General features: G+C 55.0%; 2 protein-coding genes across 2 annotated transcripts; one reads left to right on the top strand and one right to left on the bottom strand.

Annotated features, from left to right (window-relative positions):
• The first annotated feature begins 460 nt into the window (after nt 1-460).
• On the top strand, nt 461-2,933 carry LOC141730642 (histone H2A type 2-B). The gene is made up of 2 exons (XM_074549798.1): nt 461-620; nt 692-2,933. Exon 2 carries the CDS (start codon nt 757-759, stop codon nt 1,135-1,137), a length of 381 nt encoding a protein of 126 aa, XP_074405899.1. The 5' UTR covers nt 461-620; nt 692-756; the 3' UTR covers nt 1,138-2,933.
• A 2,879-nt stretch (nt 2,934-5,812) lies between these two features.
• On the bottom strand, nt 5,813-7,512 carry H1-10 (H1.10 linker histone). The gene has a single exon (XM_074549797.1). It carries the CDS (start codon nt 7,074-7,076, stop codon nt 6,420-6,422), a length of 657 nt encoding a protein of 218 aa, XP_074405898.1. The 5' UTR covers nt 7,077-7,512; the 3' UTR covers nt 5,813-6,419.
• Between the last annotated feature and the right edge of the window lie 6,360 nt (nt 7,513-13,872).

Below are 13,872 nucleotides of genomic sequence, written 5' to 3'. Positions count from 1 at the left end.
AAGGCTGTTTGAGGCAGTTCCTCTAACCTGGTGCAGCAATGACCACAATCAACCCGGCCTGTCCACAGAAACTGGTTTGGGAGAAACTTTCCCCTTTGATACGTGAGGAGACGGGAGAGTGGTACTCGCTGGGGGTTGCCCTCGCTATCGGGGGTTCTTTCCCCATAGCATCGCCCTCGCCCGCAGACTTTGGTGTCCTCCCGGAAGAGACATCCCGCTGACCAAGGAAGGGCCTGCGGGTTTGGCCAAGGCAAACGGGCACGGCTGCCGAGACACCCACGGGCGCTCGGGCCAACACCCGTCCCTCCATCCTGGGCCCCGAGGCCGCCAGAAGCAGCTGGAGGGTGCTGGAGCCCCGGCGGGCCCCGGGGCTGGCCGAGCGCAGGCAGAGCCGCCTCGCCGCCCGCCCTGGGCGCCGGCCCGCGGCGGAGCCGGGGCGCAGGGAGCCCTATGCAAATCAGGGATCGGCACGATAACCAATCAGCGCCGTGGCGGCAGCGGCGCTGGCCAATGGGAGGCGGCGTGCGGCGGGCGGGCAGCGATATCCGCGGCGCGGCGGCGGCGGGCCGGGCAGTGCGGCGGCGGGCGGCGCGCAGCGCGGAGCGGCGGGAGCGCTTGCGGTAAGGGCGGCCCGGCGCGGGCGGGGACGGCGCGGGCCCCGCGCGGTGTAACGGCGTTTGTCTCCCCGCAGGCGCCGGGACCCTCTGTGCGGGCGCTGCTCGAGAGGCGGGGGCGAGGGGCCGCTGCCTGCCGGCCATGTCGGGCCGGGGGAAGTCCGGCGGAAAGGCGCGGGCCAAGGCCAAGTCGCGCTCGTCGCGGGCCGGGCTGCAGTTCCCCGTGGGGCGGGTGCACCGGCTGCTGCGCAAGGGTAACTACGCGGAGCGGGTGGGCGCCGGGGCGCCGGTGTACCTGGCGGCCGTGCTGGAGTACCTGTCGGCTGAGATCCTGGAGCTGGCGGGCAACGCGGCCCGCGACAACAAGAAGACGCGCATCATCCCGCGGCACCTGCAGCTCGCCATCCGCAACGACGAGGAGCTCAACAAGCTGCTGGGCGGCGTGACCATCGCCCAGGGCGGCGTCCTGCCCAACATCCAGGCCGTGCTGCTGCCCAAGAAGACGCAGAGCTCCAAGAAGTGAGCGCTGCTCCCCGTCCCCCCGCCCCCAGCTCCCTTCTCACCACTGCCTCACCTCTCCTCCCGCCGGGGCTGCGGTTCCCCGTCCTGCCCCTCAGCCCTGGCCGGGTGGTGAGCCCTGGCAGAACCCACCAGCCCTTCACTGCCCCTCTGGCCTAGGCTGGGGCACGGTGCCGGGTGAGCATGGGTGAGGTCAGGCCCTGCTTGTGCCCCCACTCTGCCTCTCTTCCCCCTGGAAGAAGTGGTGTTGGAGGAGGCAGCTGGGTCGCAGTTGCTGGCAGCGGTGTCACCTGGAGCCGTGCGGTTGGGTCACGGTGCAGAGCTGCCGGTAGCTGCTGAGGATTGGTGTAGCTGGCCCAGGGATGGACGCGGGCACCCCCGGCTGCCTCTCCCCTCCGCCAGCCCCGGGACCGTGCAGGGCCCCCCCTGCTCGCCCCGGTGTGCGCTCGCTGCTGCCGTGCCCCCGCCTCCATCCTCAGCAATGCCATCCTGGCCGCACTGCAGCTGCGAGGGCAGGGGGCTGGAAAACGTGAAGAGGAGAAAAAGTTTCTCCATTGGCAGGCAAGGAGTGGCTGTTAGTCTTAGTTTTGTTCATGGTAAAACTAGTGCATTGCCTACTGTAAAGAAGCTTTAGTCCTATTTATTTTAAGGTCTCTATTTTTGGGTACATCCCTGTAAAGCCACCTCCCCGCAGCTCCGTGGCTCGGTGGGTGCTGGGGTGCTCGGTGTTCCCACAGCCGTGGGTCCCGGTGCAGGGTGGGGTGGAGGTTGCGGTGACAAATCCCCTCGGAGAGCGTCGCAAGGTCAGGCGCCCGCCGGAAGCGGGAGCTGCCATCTTCTGCCATGGCTCCCCTCCTCTCCCAGCTGCACAAGCCCTTCGTCTCGCTGAGAGCTGCCCTGTACCCTGGTTGCACTTCTGGAAATTACCTACTCTGTCTCTTTTTTTTGTTGTTGTTTGTTTGTTCAGCACTATTTCTGGCTCTGAGAAATAAAAGTGATGATGATATCTGTTAACTGTAAACCTTTATGGATTAATATTTCTTTTGAAAAGCACTAGAGTTTGTATTAAAGCCCACTCCTGGCTAGTGCCATGTTTATTTCCTGGCTGTGTGGCTAATGTTGAGCATGGGGGCAGGATAGCTGTCCCGTGACCCCGTGAATAGGTGATGCAGAGACAGCTTTCCTGCTTCTGTGAGGCTGATACTCGTGTGCATGCAGCAGTGTCGAGGCAGTCCCACCTAGACCTTCATCACACGGTTTTTAAGTAAAAAAAAGAGTATCTTCTATTTATGTGCTGTAAGTAGCATGTGTTCAACCTATTGAATCAGCTGTTAATCTTGTGGATGAAGTATCTTACCCTGGATCTGAGTTTAATGTTACCTAGAGTAGAACCTGGATGCTTGTCAGCTGGTTAATGCAGGGGTTTTCCATTGGGGTGTGTGGGAGCGGTGTGTGCTTTGGTGTGGTGCTGATGGGGGTCCGGAGGTGTCCTATGTCCCACTGGGGTGGGGACAGCAGGGCACAGCCCCCCTCAGCAGCACAGCCCCCCTGGGAGCTCTCTGCCTCCTGCAGGGCTGTTGCCATCAGCCAGGTGGGGATGAGCAGGTTCCTTCCTGCTGCCCGGTATCCTAGTGTCTGTATCCCAGTGTCTTGTTCTCTCCCTCTTGTTTTCTCCAGGACCAGCATTCTGTAAACCTGAGAGTGCTTTGTATTTCTTAGAAAAATGCAGAACTTGTGATTCTGAAAAGAATGGTGCAAACCTGATGTCTGATTAAACTGGTTCCCTGTTGAATGCTCTTACATGTGCTGTGTCTTGTCACCTCACCAAACCCACGGGATCTGGCAGGCTCTGGTGTCTGGGTTCTGTGTTCTCCAAGGAGAAGGACTGGTAAAACACCAGACAGGACCACTGCCAGACTGTGGGTTTGCCCTTCACTCAGATAGGGAGCCTTTTCCTGCCCTGGGAGAAGATAATGCTGTTGTGTGGTTCCTTTCCCTGCTGTGGGGATGCCACACTGCCTGCTTGCTCTGTCACAAGTGCCAGGAACCTTCAGCTGCTCCTGCCTGCGTGCAGGGGAGGAGGAGGAGTGAGGCTGGACCCAGCACCCTCCCCCAGAGCTAAGGTGCTCCAGGAGCCTTTGGGTGACCTTGCAGAGAGAGAAAATTCCCTTCAGAGATCCTGGAGGGAAGGAAGGAGCCTGGAGCTGCAAGGCTGTTTGTTACCCTCACACCCTCCCCTTTGTTGGACATTCCCAGGTGGCTGTTCTGGAGGCTGCTCTGCACACCAGTGCTGCGCCCTGTTTGGGTGTTAGGGAGGAAGAAGGGTTGTGGGAAGCTTGGATGGCTCCCAGTGGTATTAGGTTGGTCTGTGCAGGGCTGTAGGAGGTGTGGGTGCTGGGCAGGTCCCTGCAGGGCAGTGCCAGCAGCTGCTCTGCCAGCACAGGGGCTGCTGCCCAGCGCTTGCAGCCTCCCTGGGTGCTGTGTGGCCCTGCTGTGAGTGGGTGCTGGTGGCACACAGTGCCCTCCACACTGAGCTCCAGCCGGGTTCTGAGCTGCCTCTGCTGGCGTGTGACAGCCCAGCTGGGAAAGCTGGGATGGCGCAAGGCAGACGGAAGGAAATCCTGTCTGTCACAGCAAGCATTGCTCAAGTGCTTGGCCTTTATCACCTCGTAAACTTCACAGCTGAACACTGTTGTGACCAGCAGATTTGGAAGTCTTGGTCTTTAAAGCTGGAATAAATGTGGTCACTGTCAAGCCTGCAGCTTCAGGGACAGGTCCTGTCCTTTCTGGAGGGCTGATACTGGTCCTGGCTCTTCTGAATGCTTCATAGCACCAGAGCTCCTGTGAAGGAGCAGAGCCTTCCCCAGAGGTCAGGTGAGCCTGGAAGGGTCTCTTGGTCTGTGCTTCCCTTAAGGAGAGGGCTGGGAGGCAGCAGGATTGTTCCCTTGTCTCCTGGGTACCTGAAGCTGGGATGAGCACAGACTGGGAGCTGAAAGCTGCCGGCTGTGGGAGGCTGCTGTGCATCACCACGTGCAGCACAGTCTCTGCCAGCTGTGTCCCTCAGCTCTGGCATTGGATGAGATGAGTCACTGGCTCTTCAAAGTCCCCAGGGCTTGGGTTTCTCTCCAGAGCCTGCTCCTCACGGTTGGCAGCACCCAGGGGAGCTCACTCAGGGATGCCCCAGCATCGTGGCTCTCTCTGGCAGGCTCTGCCTGTGAGGTAAGGCAGCTGCAGCTGGGCTGGCACAGTGTCACCCTGCTGCCTTCCCTGCGCTGGGCAGCTGGAGGGTCACTGCCTTGTTTCTGCCTTTAATCTGCCCACAGGAACATGCCTGCCGTTCTGCCTGGTTTGTTTGTCATGCAGAGGAGAGCTGAGAGCTGAGCTGGGCTTGGTTTAACCTTCCCTCCTGGGGAGCAGGGTGGCCCCTGTCCCCCTGTGTCCCAGCCCCTGGTGAGGGCATCCCCTCTGATCCTCCCAAAGCTGCAGCTGCTGGCTCAGGACACAGTGCAGGGCAGTGCCAGAATGCAGCAGATCTGTCCCAGGCTTGGGGTGGGCCAGCAGGATGGGGACTGCTGCCTCTAAACACAGACCTGGAGGGAGGCTGCAGCCTCTGGCACACCAGGGCTGGTCTCTTCCAGGAGCATGGCTGCCTTCTCCTCTGGATTAGCAAAAAGACAATTCTTCAGGGAGTAAAACTTGCTTCTCTTCTCCCTGCTTGTTCTGCAGGGAACAAAGGGATAACGCAGGCCTGACTGGGGCCCTGAGGAAGGGGCTGTGCTTCCCCAGGGGTGCTGAAAGGACTGGTGTGACAGTCCCTAGGCCGCACTGGCTGCTGTCCCTGTCACCTGATCCCTGCTGTGTTCCCTAGCACCGGGCTGGAGCATCCCTCGGGCAGTGCTGCTGCTGAAACTCCCTGGCTGTGTCAGCAGCGGGGCAGGGCTGTGCTGTGGGGTGGGAGCTGCGGCGATGGCAGCGCTGCCCGGGCTCACCCAGCCGGCCTGGGGGTCCCTGCACCCCTCCGGCCCCGCTCCCCACCCCGTGCCCGGGGCTGGGCTGCCCCTGCGTGTCCCCTCTGCGGCAGCCCCGGGGCACGGAGGGCGATGAGCCTGCTCGTCCCTCGGTGCCTCCCGCAGCCGGCAGAACAAGATGGCCCAGATCCCGCCGGGATTTACGCAACCGCGCCGGGCCGCTATAAATAGACAGCGCCGGGGGGGCTCCGGCTGTGCCCGGCTGCCGCTCCTGCTGCGGGACCGGGGACGCTCCCGGCCGGCGAGGGCCGTGTCCCGGGCGCTGCCCTGTCCGACCGGGCGCTGAGGGGGATCGGTACCGGCTGTGGGGGTGTGTGTGCTGCCCGTGCCCGCCGGGGCTGCCCCCGCCCCGCTGCTCCGGGGGCGCAGCTGCGCAACCATCGCGCTGCTCCCCTGCCTCCATGGCGGGGACCCTCCTTCCTCTGCTCCTGTTCCCCACTCGGGGCGGGGTGCGGGCTCTGCGCATCGGCACCCGCACGGATCCCGAACAGCAGGAAAGCTCCCCTGGGACCAGCCTCCTTCCTGCCCGGTCCCTGACGCCTGCAGGCAGGGAGCACACGGGAGAGTTGTTTTGTACCAATTTATTTGAAACGACGATAAATGAAAAGAAAAAAAAAAAAGAAACCAAAAAACGACCCCACTAACCCAAACCCTCCCCACCCTCCCACCCCAGACCCATACAAAAACATTAAAGGCCATTGCAGGTGCGGCCGGTGGCCGCCAGGGGGCGCCGCTCCCGCGCGCCGGGCCGTTGCCATGGCGGCGGGGCCGCTTGCGGGCCGCCAGGGGGCGCCCCGGCCCTTCGGTGCGGCCGCGAGCGGGCGGTGGGGGGGCGGGGCCAGGCGGGGCGCGCGCGGGCGGCGGGAGCGGGACCGGCCCACGTGGCGCGGGGGGGCCCCGTGCAAAATGGCTGCTATGGAAACCGGGCGGGAAAAATCCCCGAGAACCGGGGGGACGGGGAGGGGGCCGGGAACCGTCTACAGGCGGGAAGGGGCACGGCCGAAAACAAAAGGGCGCGATCGGGGAAAAGCCGCGGAATGGGATGGGAGGAAAAGGGATGGACAAAATAAGGCGGCAGAGAAGGGGAAGGGGGGGGCGCTGGGGCGGCCGCAGCCCCGCTCACCGCGCACGGCGGTGGCTGCGGAGGCGAGTCAGCAACACAAAGACAAAGCGGGTCCCCTGGGGTCTGTCCTCAGAGCAGTCTGTGCCGCGGGGCTCTGAGCCCGGAGGGCGGCGGGAGGCTCCCTGCGCCTCGGTCTCATGCCTTCCGGCTCTTGAGCGCCTTGGGCTTTGCCGACTTCTTCACCTTCTTGCCCCCGGGGGACGCGGCTCCCTTCTTGGTGGCCTTCTTGGCTTTGCCCTTGTCCTTCTTCGCCGCCGCGCTGCTGGCTCCCTTCTTGTGCGATTTCTTCTCGGGCTTCTTGCTCTTGGCCGCCGGCTTCTCCGCCCTCCGGGTCGAGGACACCGTCGCCTTCTTTAGTGACTTGTGGGCGCTGTTGCCCGCGCCCCCCTCCCCGCCGCCTTCCAGCTTCTTCCTGTTGAGCTTGAAGGAGCCGTTGGCGCCGGTGCCCTTGACCTGGAGCAGCGTGTCGTTCTGTACCAGTGCCTTAATTGAGTACTTCAGGTAAGTCCTGCCGTTCTGCTGGTCGAACCAAGCCACTTTCTTGGCCTCGTTATAGATCTTGGCCAGCGAGGAGCCATTGCGCTCGCCCAGCTTGCGGATCGTCTCCACCACTAGCTGGCTGTATTTGCCCGGCTGGTTCTTCTTCTTGTTGTTCTTCCTTTTCTTCGATGGCGACAACGAGGCGCCGCCGCCTCCTTTCGCCTTCTTAGCAGCCGCTTTCTTCTCCGGGGAGAGCGGCGCCTCCTCTGCCTCAGCCATGGGTAGATCGGTTTCTTCTAGGTCTACCGACATGGTGCGGGGGGTGGCGGGCCGGCGCGGGGCGGGCGGGGGCAGCAGCGGCGTGGCGGGCCCGGCGAGCGCAGCGCGCTGTCTCCGCTCCACTCGGTGCGCGTTCTGCCGGGGCGGGCGCCGCCGCCGCCTCTTATATAGGCGCGGGGCGGACCACGTTGAGAACAACAACAGCCTGGTCCGTCGCCAGCCCCGTTTGTGCTTCTTGGGGTTCGCTCGCGGGGCCCCCGCGCCGCCGCCCGGCCCCCCCGCGCCGCCGCGCCCCCCCGGCCCGCGCCCGCCGCCGCCCCCGCCGAGCGCCGCCCGAACACCCCCGCCCAGATTCTGGGGGCGCGGCCGGCGCGGCGGCGGCAGTGAGGAGGGGGGCGCCCAGTACGGCGGCGACTGGGGCCTCACCTCGGCTCCCCCGCCCACCGCCGGCGCCGTCACCCGCCGCCCAAGAGGGGCCTCCACGGGCGGAGGGAGGCGGCGGGGCCCGGGGGGCGGTGGCGGCGGCGCTGGCCCTGGGTTCTCTGGAGGGAACTAACACAGCCGACGCCCTCCCGCGGCCGCCGGCAGCAGCGCCGAGATGCCCCGCCGTGGCCGGGGGTCCCCGCCCCTGCGACTGGTGCCATGCCCCCACCGACTTTCACCCCCTGGTCAACGGGGGGCGGCCCCCGGGGGAGCCCTGCGTGCTCGGTGTGACCACCCCCCTCCCGGCGGAGGATGCGAAAAGCGCGGCGGGGCCGGGGTAGGGCTGGGGAGGGGCCGGGAAGGCTCCCGGCCGGGCTCGGGGCCGTGGGTGAGGGGGGAGTGTGTGAATCGTGTCCGCCCCTGCAGCCTCTGCCTGCCGTGGTACCGGGCCGGGCGGGGGGCTCCAGCCCCGCTGCAGGCGCAGCTTCCATGGGCGGGGGGGAAGGGGGCAGCAGCGATGCTCGGAACACCGCCCCCCCATCATACCCCATAATTCACCCCATCTCCCCAAACCCCACCGGGGAAACGCGGCTGAGGGGGAAGGGAGTGCACGACGCCTCCCTGGCCGAGCCCCGGCGCTCCCCCCGCTCCGGGGAGTGGGATCCGTGCGCCCCCGCCGCGGGTGGGCCGGGACACGGGGCACAGGGCACAGGCACGGGGGCGTGCCCGGCTGTGCACACACCCCTACACACGCACACACACACAAATGCACACGCACAAATGCATACACGCACACACACACACACACACGGGCACACCCGCACACGCTGTCGCACCCGCCCCCTGCCCACGCACTCCGAGCCCGCACAGTCCCCCGCCCTCCCTTCCTCCTCCTCCTCCTCCCCTCTCCCCATCCCCGGCTCTCTCCGCCATTTCCCTCGCCCGCAGCCCCCGCCGCCGGGGGGACGAGTCCCCGCGGTCCCGGGGCTCCGGGAGCAGCAGGATCTGCCCAGCCGGGTCTGTGAGCCCATCCCGAAGCGCAGAGGGTGCCCTGTCCCCACCCCGAGCAGAGAGCCCCCGAACAGCGGGGCTGTGCCCCCCAGCAGCCGTGCCAGGCACCCTGCGATGAGTTCTGCCCGCCCCCGGGGCCGGCCAGCGCTCGGGCACGGAGAGAGGGCACAGACAGCCCCGGCATCTCCCACCGGGAGCATCGAGCAGCACCCCAGCACACGGCAGCCAACCCCCTGCACGGCTGTCACCGGGGGGTGAATGATGTGTGCGTGTTTGTAACATGCAAACACACATCCAGACTCGTGTAAGTGTAACCCTGTAGCCGGGTGGAAGCTTACAGCTAAGCCTGCTATAGTGTGGTTGGTGTGTATGTTTTGTTATAGATGTCTGATATCTAATAGCTGTTGCTTAATGTAATAGCTAGAGTAAATTTAAAATAAGTGTAAGTGCATGTATACACATAAAGACATAGCTATATATTTAAAAATATTGATATATGAAAATTTAAGAACAATACACGTGTGTAGGTGGGTGGGTGTGCGAGCAGGGCTGGGCAGTGAGTGCCCTGATCCCAGCCCGGCTGTGTGGCTGGGAGCAGCACAGCGACCCAGCACCAACCCCCAGCACAGAGACGGCTCTGTCAGTCTGGGCTGCTCTCCCTCCCTCCAAGGACAGGGCAGGGAATGGAACACACACGTGGAATATGTGTGTGTGAATAGAATGGGTGGGGGAGGCTGCTTGTGTGTGTGTGAGAGAGAAACACAGAGGATGGGAGAAAACAGCCTCTACACACACACACAACATGGACACACACAGACACACACAAACACACACACATACACACACACAGACACACACGCAACACACACAGACACACAACACACACAGACACAGATACACACACACACAGACACACACACAGACACTGATACATGCGCACACACAGACACACACACGAGACATTTTGTCCCCATATGAATGCACCCACATCCCCACACACACACAAACACAAAAACAGAGACACACAGACATTCTGTCCCCACATGAACACACACACTTACATGGACACAGCCAGACTTGCTCACGCACACAGCTCTCACATACATGCATGCACACACAGATATCTACAGAGACAGTGAGAGGCTCACAGGCAGCTCTCTCTGGCTATATATACCCACACACTGGCATTTATAGAAACAGAGGATGAGAGCGAGCATGCTGTTCAAACATTCTCACTGTGCACACAGACATACATAACGTGTGCAATATGGACTGATCTGGGGACAAGCTCACACTCTTTTCTCCTGCCCCTCTGTGTGCACACAAATCCATGCACACTATTCTCTCACACTATATACATCCATTAGGTGTGCATAGAGACACAGACTGAGAGCTGATCACACACATTATTCTCTCCTGCTGTCTATAAATACATGTGCATATATACCTGAGGAAAAGAGCAAGACCTATTGTCTCACACACACACATTTTCTATCACTCTCTCTCTCCCTGCCCTATATAATTGTATAATCTCTGTATACTTCTTTCTCAGTATGTGATACATTATAAAGAGAGAGAGCAAGCTTTTCTCACTCAGTACTGGCTCTGTATAGTGTACATGTGTACAGAGAGTGTTCACTAATAATTATCTATATATGAATTTATACTATATAATTAGAGAGAGCATTGCTTATACATATTGTTCGCTGTTCATATATATGCATATATACCTCTATACTAAGCTGTTTTCACACATGACAGTCCTTTCTGTTCCTGTATAGATATGTATAATGCATATATATATATATATATATATACACACACACACCCTTACAGACACAGCTGTTAAGACATAATTCTAAGAGAACATAGAGAGTTAGGGGAGAGCTGTTCACACACATAATTTGCTCACTACATGGGTATACATATACTATTTAGGGAGAAAGCTGTAACACATATATATACATAAAAAAAGCTGTAAGAAAGCTGTAACATATATATATATGTTATATATATTATATGTTATATATGTTTTATATATAAATATATATACATATATATGTACTTCTATATGTAGAGAGAGCCTGTTTTCTCACATAATTCTCTACATATTTATACATACAATATACATTATACATGTATAATTTGGGAGCCAGAACACACACAACTCTCTTGTTATATGTAAATAAATGCACACATACACAAAGATCTTCACTCAACAATAGTCTGTGTGAATAGCTCACACTAACAATAGTCTCTGTTCACACATATCGTTTCTCTTGCCATATCTGTAGATTTAGACATATATGAATAATAAAATGAGTGAGAGCAATCCGTACACACAAACACAGTTTCCATTACTCTCTCTCTCTGCCCCCCCTCCATATAAACTCTCTGGGATACATCAATATATGCATATCTATGTACATATGTTGATATATTCTCGCTCCATATGTACACACATGAGCAGAGCTAGTGAGAGCCATTCTCACACACAGTTCTCTCTTGCCTATATATGAGTATATAGATGCATAAATACAGATTATACAGATTTCATCCACAGTTCTCACTCTGTATTGTACTTAAAGGGCTGTTAACACTCACAGTTCTCTTCCTCTCTTCCTGCACACAGATATACATATTTATATACCTGTATCTATAGAGAGACAGCTGTTCTTCCATACAATTACACAACTTTCTTGCTTCTCACACATGCACACACTCCATATATATACATATATATATATACATATGTACTTAGATACTGGGGGAATGAAGTAGCAGGTATGGTATTTATAAAGTATATTTCTATATTATATAGGCTATATATTTATAGATGTGCATATATACACACACACTGAGAACTGTTTTCACATACAACACTTTCTGATATATATTCTCTCTCTATGCATACGTTCTCACCCATGAAATGCCTTTTTTTTTGTAATAGACTATATACATACATATATTTGTGTATATATATATAAACTTCACACAGATAATTCTCTTTGGGCATATATACACATATAACAGGAGAAAGCACTGTGCACACTCATGTATATTTATAGAGCAAGAACCTGTGAGCTGTTCACAAATGTGCATAATTCTCTCACTCCATGTGCCTACATAGATCTGTGCTTAGAAAGGGATGAGAGCTTTTTGCATGCAAGTTCACCTGAAATATATTTATTTATTTATACACACACACATAGGTATATGTGCATTTACAGGGAGAGAGTTGTTCTCACACAAACACTTTTCCCTTTCTATAAATATACACACATATATGCACATATACTATATATGGAGGGCAGAGAGAGTGACCTGTTCATTCACCTCTCTCTGCATGGATATGGATATGGATATGGATATGGATATGGATATGGATATGGATATGGATATTCACCAAGATTTTTCATGCTAAGACACAATCTGTTTTGCTATATATCCACATATATATCAATACATAATTCTGTATATTATTATATATAAAATTATATATATATAATTAGAGCTATTCACACCCACACACTGTATCCTTAAAAATACACAATGCCCTTTTCTCTCCCTGCATGCACATACACATATATGTGAAATTGTTAATATACATACAGTGAAATTGTGAGCTGCTCAGTCTTTCTCTTGCTGCACACACACACACCTGTGTGTATGTGTACAAATATGAAGCACACATGCACTACCCACACACACAGAGCATTCTCCATGTCTCCAGCCACACACACTTTATTTAAACATTTACTTCTATATGTAACTCATTCTTATATATGTAACTGATTGTGTGTGTGTCTGTTTTCTAATGTTCTTCCCATTTTTTTCCTTTTTCCCCCAAGAAGGAAAGACCTACACAGAGCGTAGTAAAAAATGCTCCCATCACGTCCCTCCCCCTGTAAAAATGCATGTGGGATATCTGTGTGTGTGTGTGAAGCTGTGGTGTCTCCCACCTCCCTTCTGCCCTCATATGTAATATCTGGGATGCATATGCAGTGTGTGTGTGCCTGTATTGATCTGGGCATATATTCTCTGCCTGCATGCATGTGTATATATGGAGCAAGCACAAGGCAGCCCTTCATTCCCCCTCCCAACTCACACACAAATGTTCCCATATCCGTCTCTACATCCAGTTTAATTAGATGTTTATTTACATGTCTGTATTTCCTTTCATTTTCGTTCTCTGTCTCCCTCCCCCTCCTCTCTTTCTCAAAGAAATATAAAAATAGCTAAACTACACATACAGAGCTGCATGTAAATGACCTTTTTATATAAAGACCAGACAGTAATAAAGAAATAATATGCAAGTATATAAAAATATTTATATATATATACAAAATAGACACAGAGAAGTGTATAAATAGTAAGAAAAATCTCTGTGTGTAGACAAAGAGAAAAAACCCACACCCATAAAAATACAAGCTTAAAATAATTTAACATGTGTCTGAATGTGTGTGATCATCTCTGTCTCTCCATGTATGGGGGCAGTAACTAACACACAGACATACACACCTTTGTATATGTGCATATCTATTTAATTAATATTTCAATTTTCTTATATAAATATATAAATATATGAATAAAGTATATATGGGTGTAGCCAGATCTATGTGTGAGACAATTTTTTGTCCTTTTCTGAGTATATATATGTGTATATGAAGGAAAAGATGTTTTATTCTACATGTGTTTACATGGGTAAGGCTGCAACCACACTTGTCTCAAATAGAAACCTGTAATGACTCATTCTGTCTCTGAGCCTTGGGAGATTTGCCTGTGTAATTCACACTCACACAACTCTGTGCCTGTGCTTCTTTGTGCTCTCCTGCTTCCCCTGTGGTTTTGCTCTCCAAAATATGTGTCCTGGTAAAAAAATACATACACACTGTGAAAAATGCCTATTTTATGATTGGCGTTTCACAAATATTAAAATGAATATTGTATGTGTTGTGTTAGAAAGTAATGCTGTATTAATTCTCTTAAGTAGTGTGTTAGATATAGTTTTAGGTTATAAAAATGTTGAAATAGAAACTATGCTATGTAGGATACTTTTTTTTTAAAGAAAGGACTTGCAGCGAGATAGCAGCCACAGGACACCTGAATCTTTCAGAGAACAAGAATGTATTGCCTTCCTATCAGAAGAAACGAACTTCTTCCCACCTCGAAGGCGCTGTTAGGATTCAAAGGAAGAAGTTGACAGTGACCAGACAGAATCCTGTGTTTGAGTGGAATTTATGCATCATGAATGAGGTGCATGAATATGCAACAGGTTATTGTTTTTAAGGGTTAATCCTCTGTTAACATGTGTCCTTTTTCGGGCTCGTGCTGCCCAGAAAAGGTACCTGGATGTCTGTAACTCTTTGTCTCTATTGTCTCGTATTGTCCTAAT

This window comes from Zonotrichia albicollis, chromosome 12 (assembly GCF_047830755.1).
Source record: "Zonotrichia albicollis isolate bZonAlb1 chromosome 12, bZonAlb1.hap1, whole genome shotgun sequence".
In the NCBI taxonomy this organism is placed as follows: domain Eukaryota; kingdom Metazoa; phylum Chordata; class Aves; order Passeriformes; family Passerellidae; genus Zonotrichia; species Zonotrichia albicollis.
Note: the sequence above shows the minus strand (reverse complement) of the source record. Positions and strands in the feature narration are given on the sequence as shown.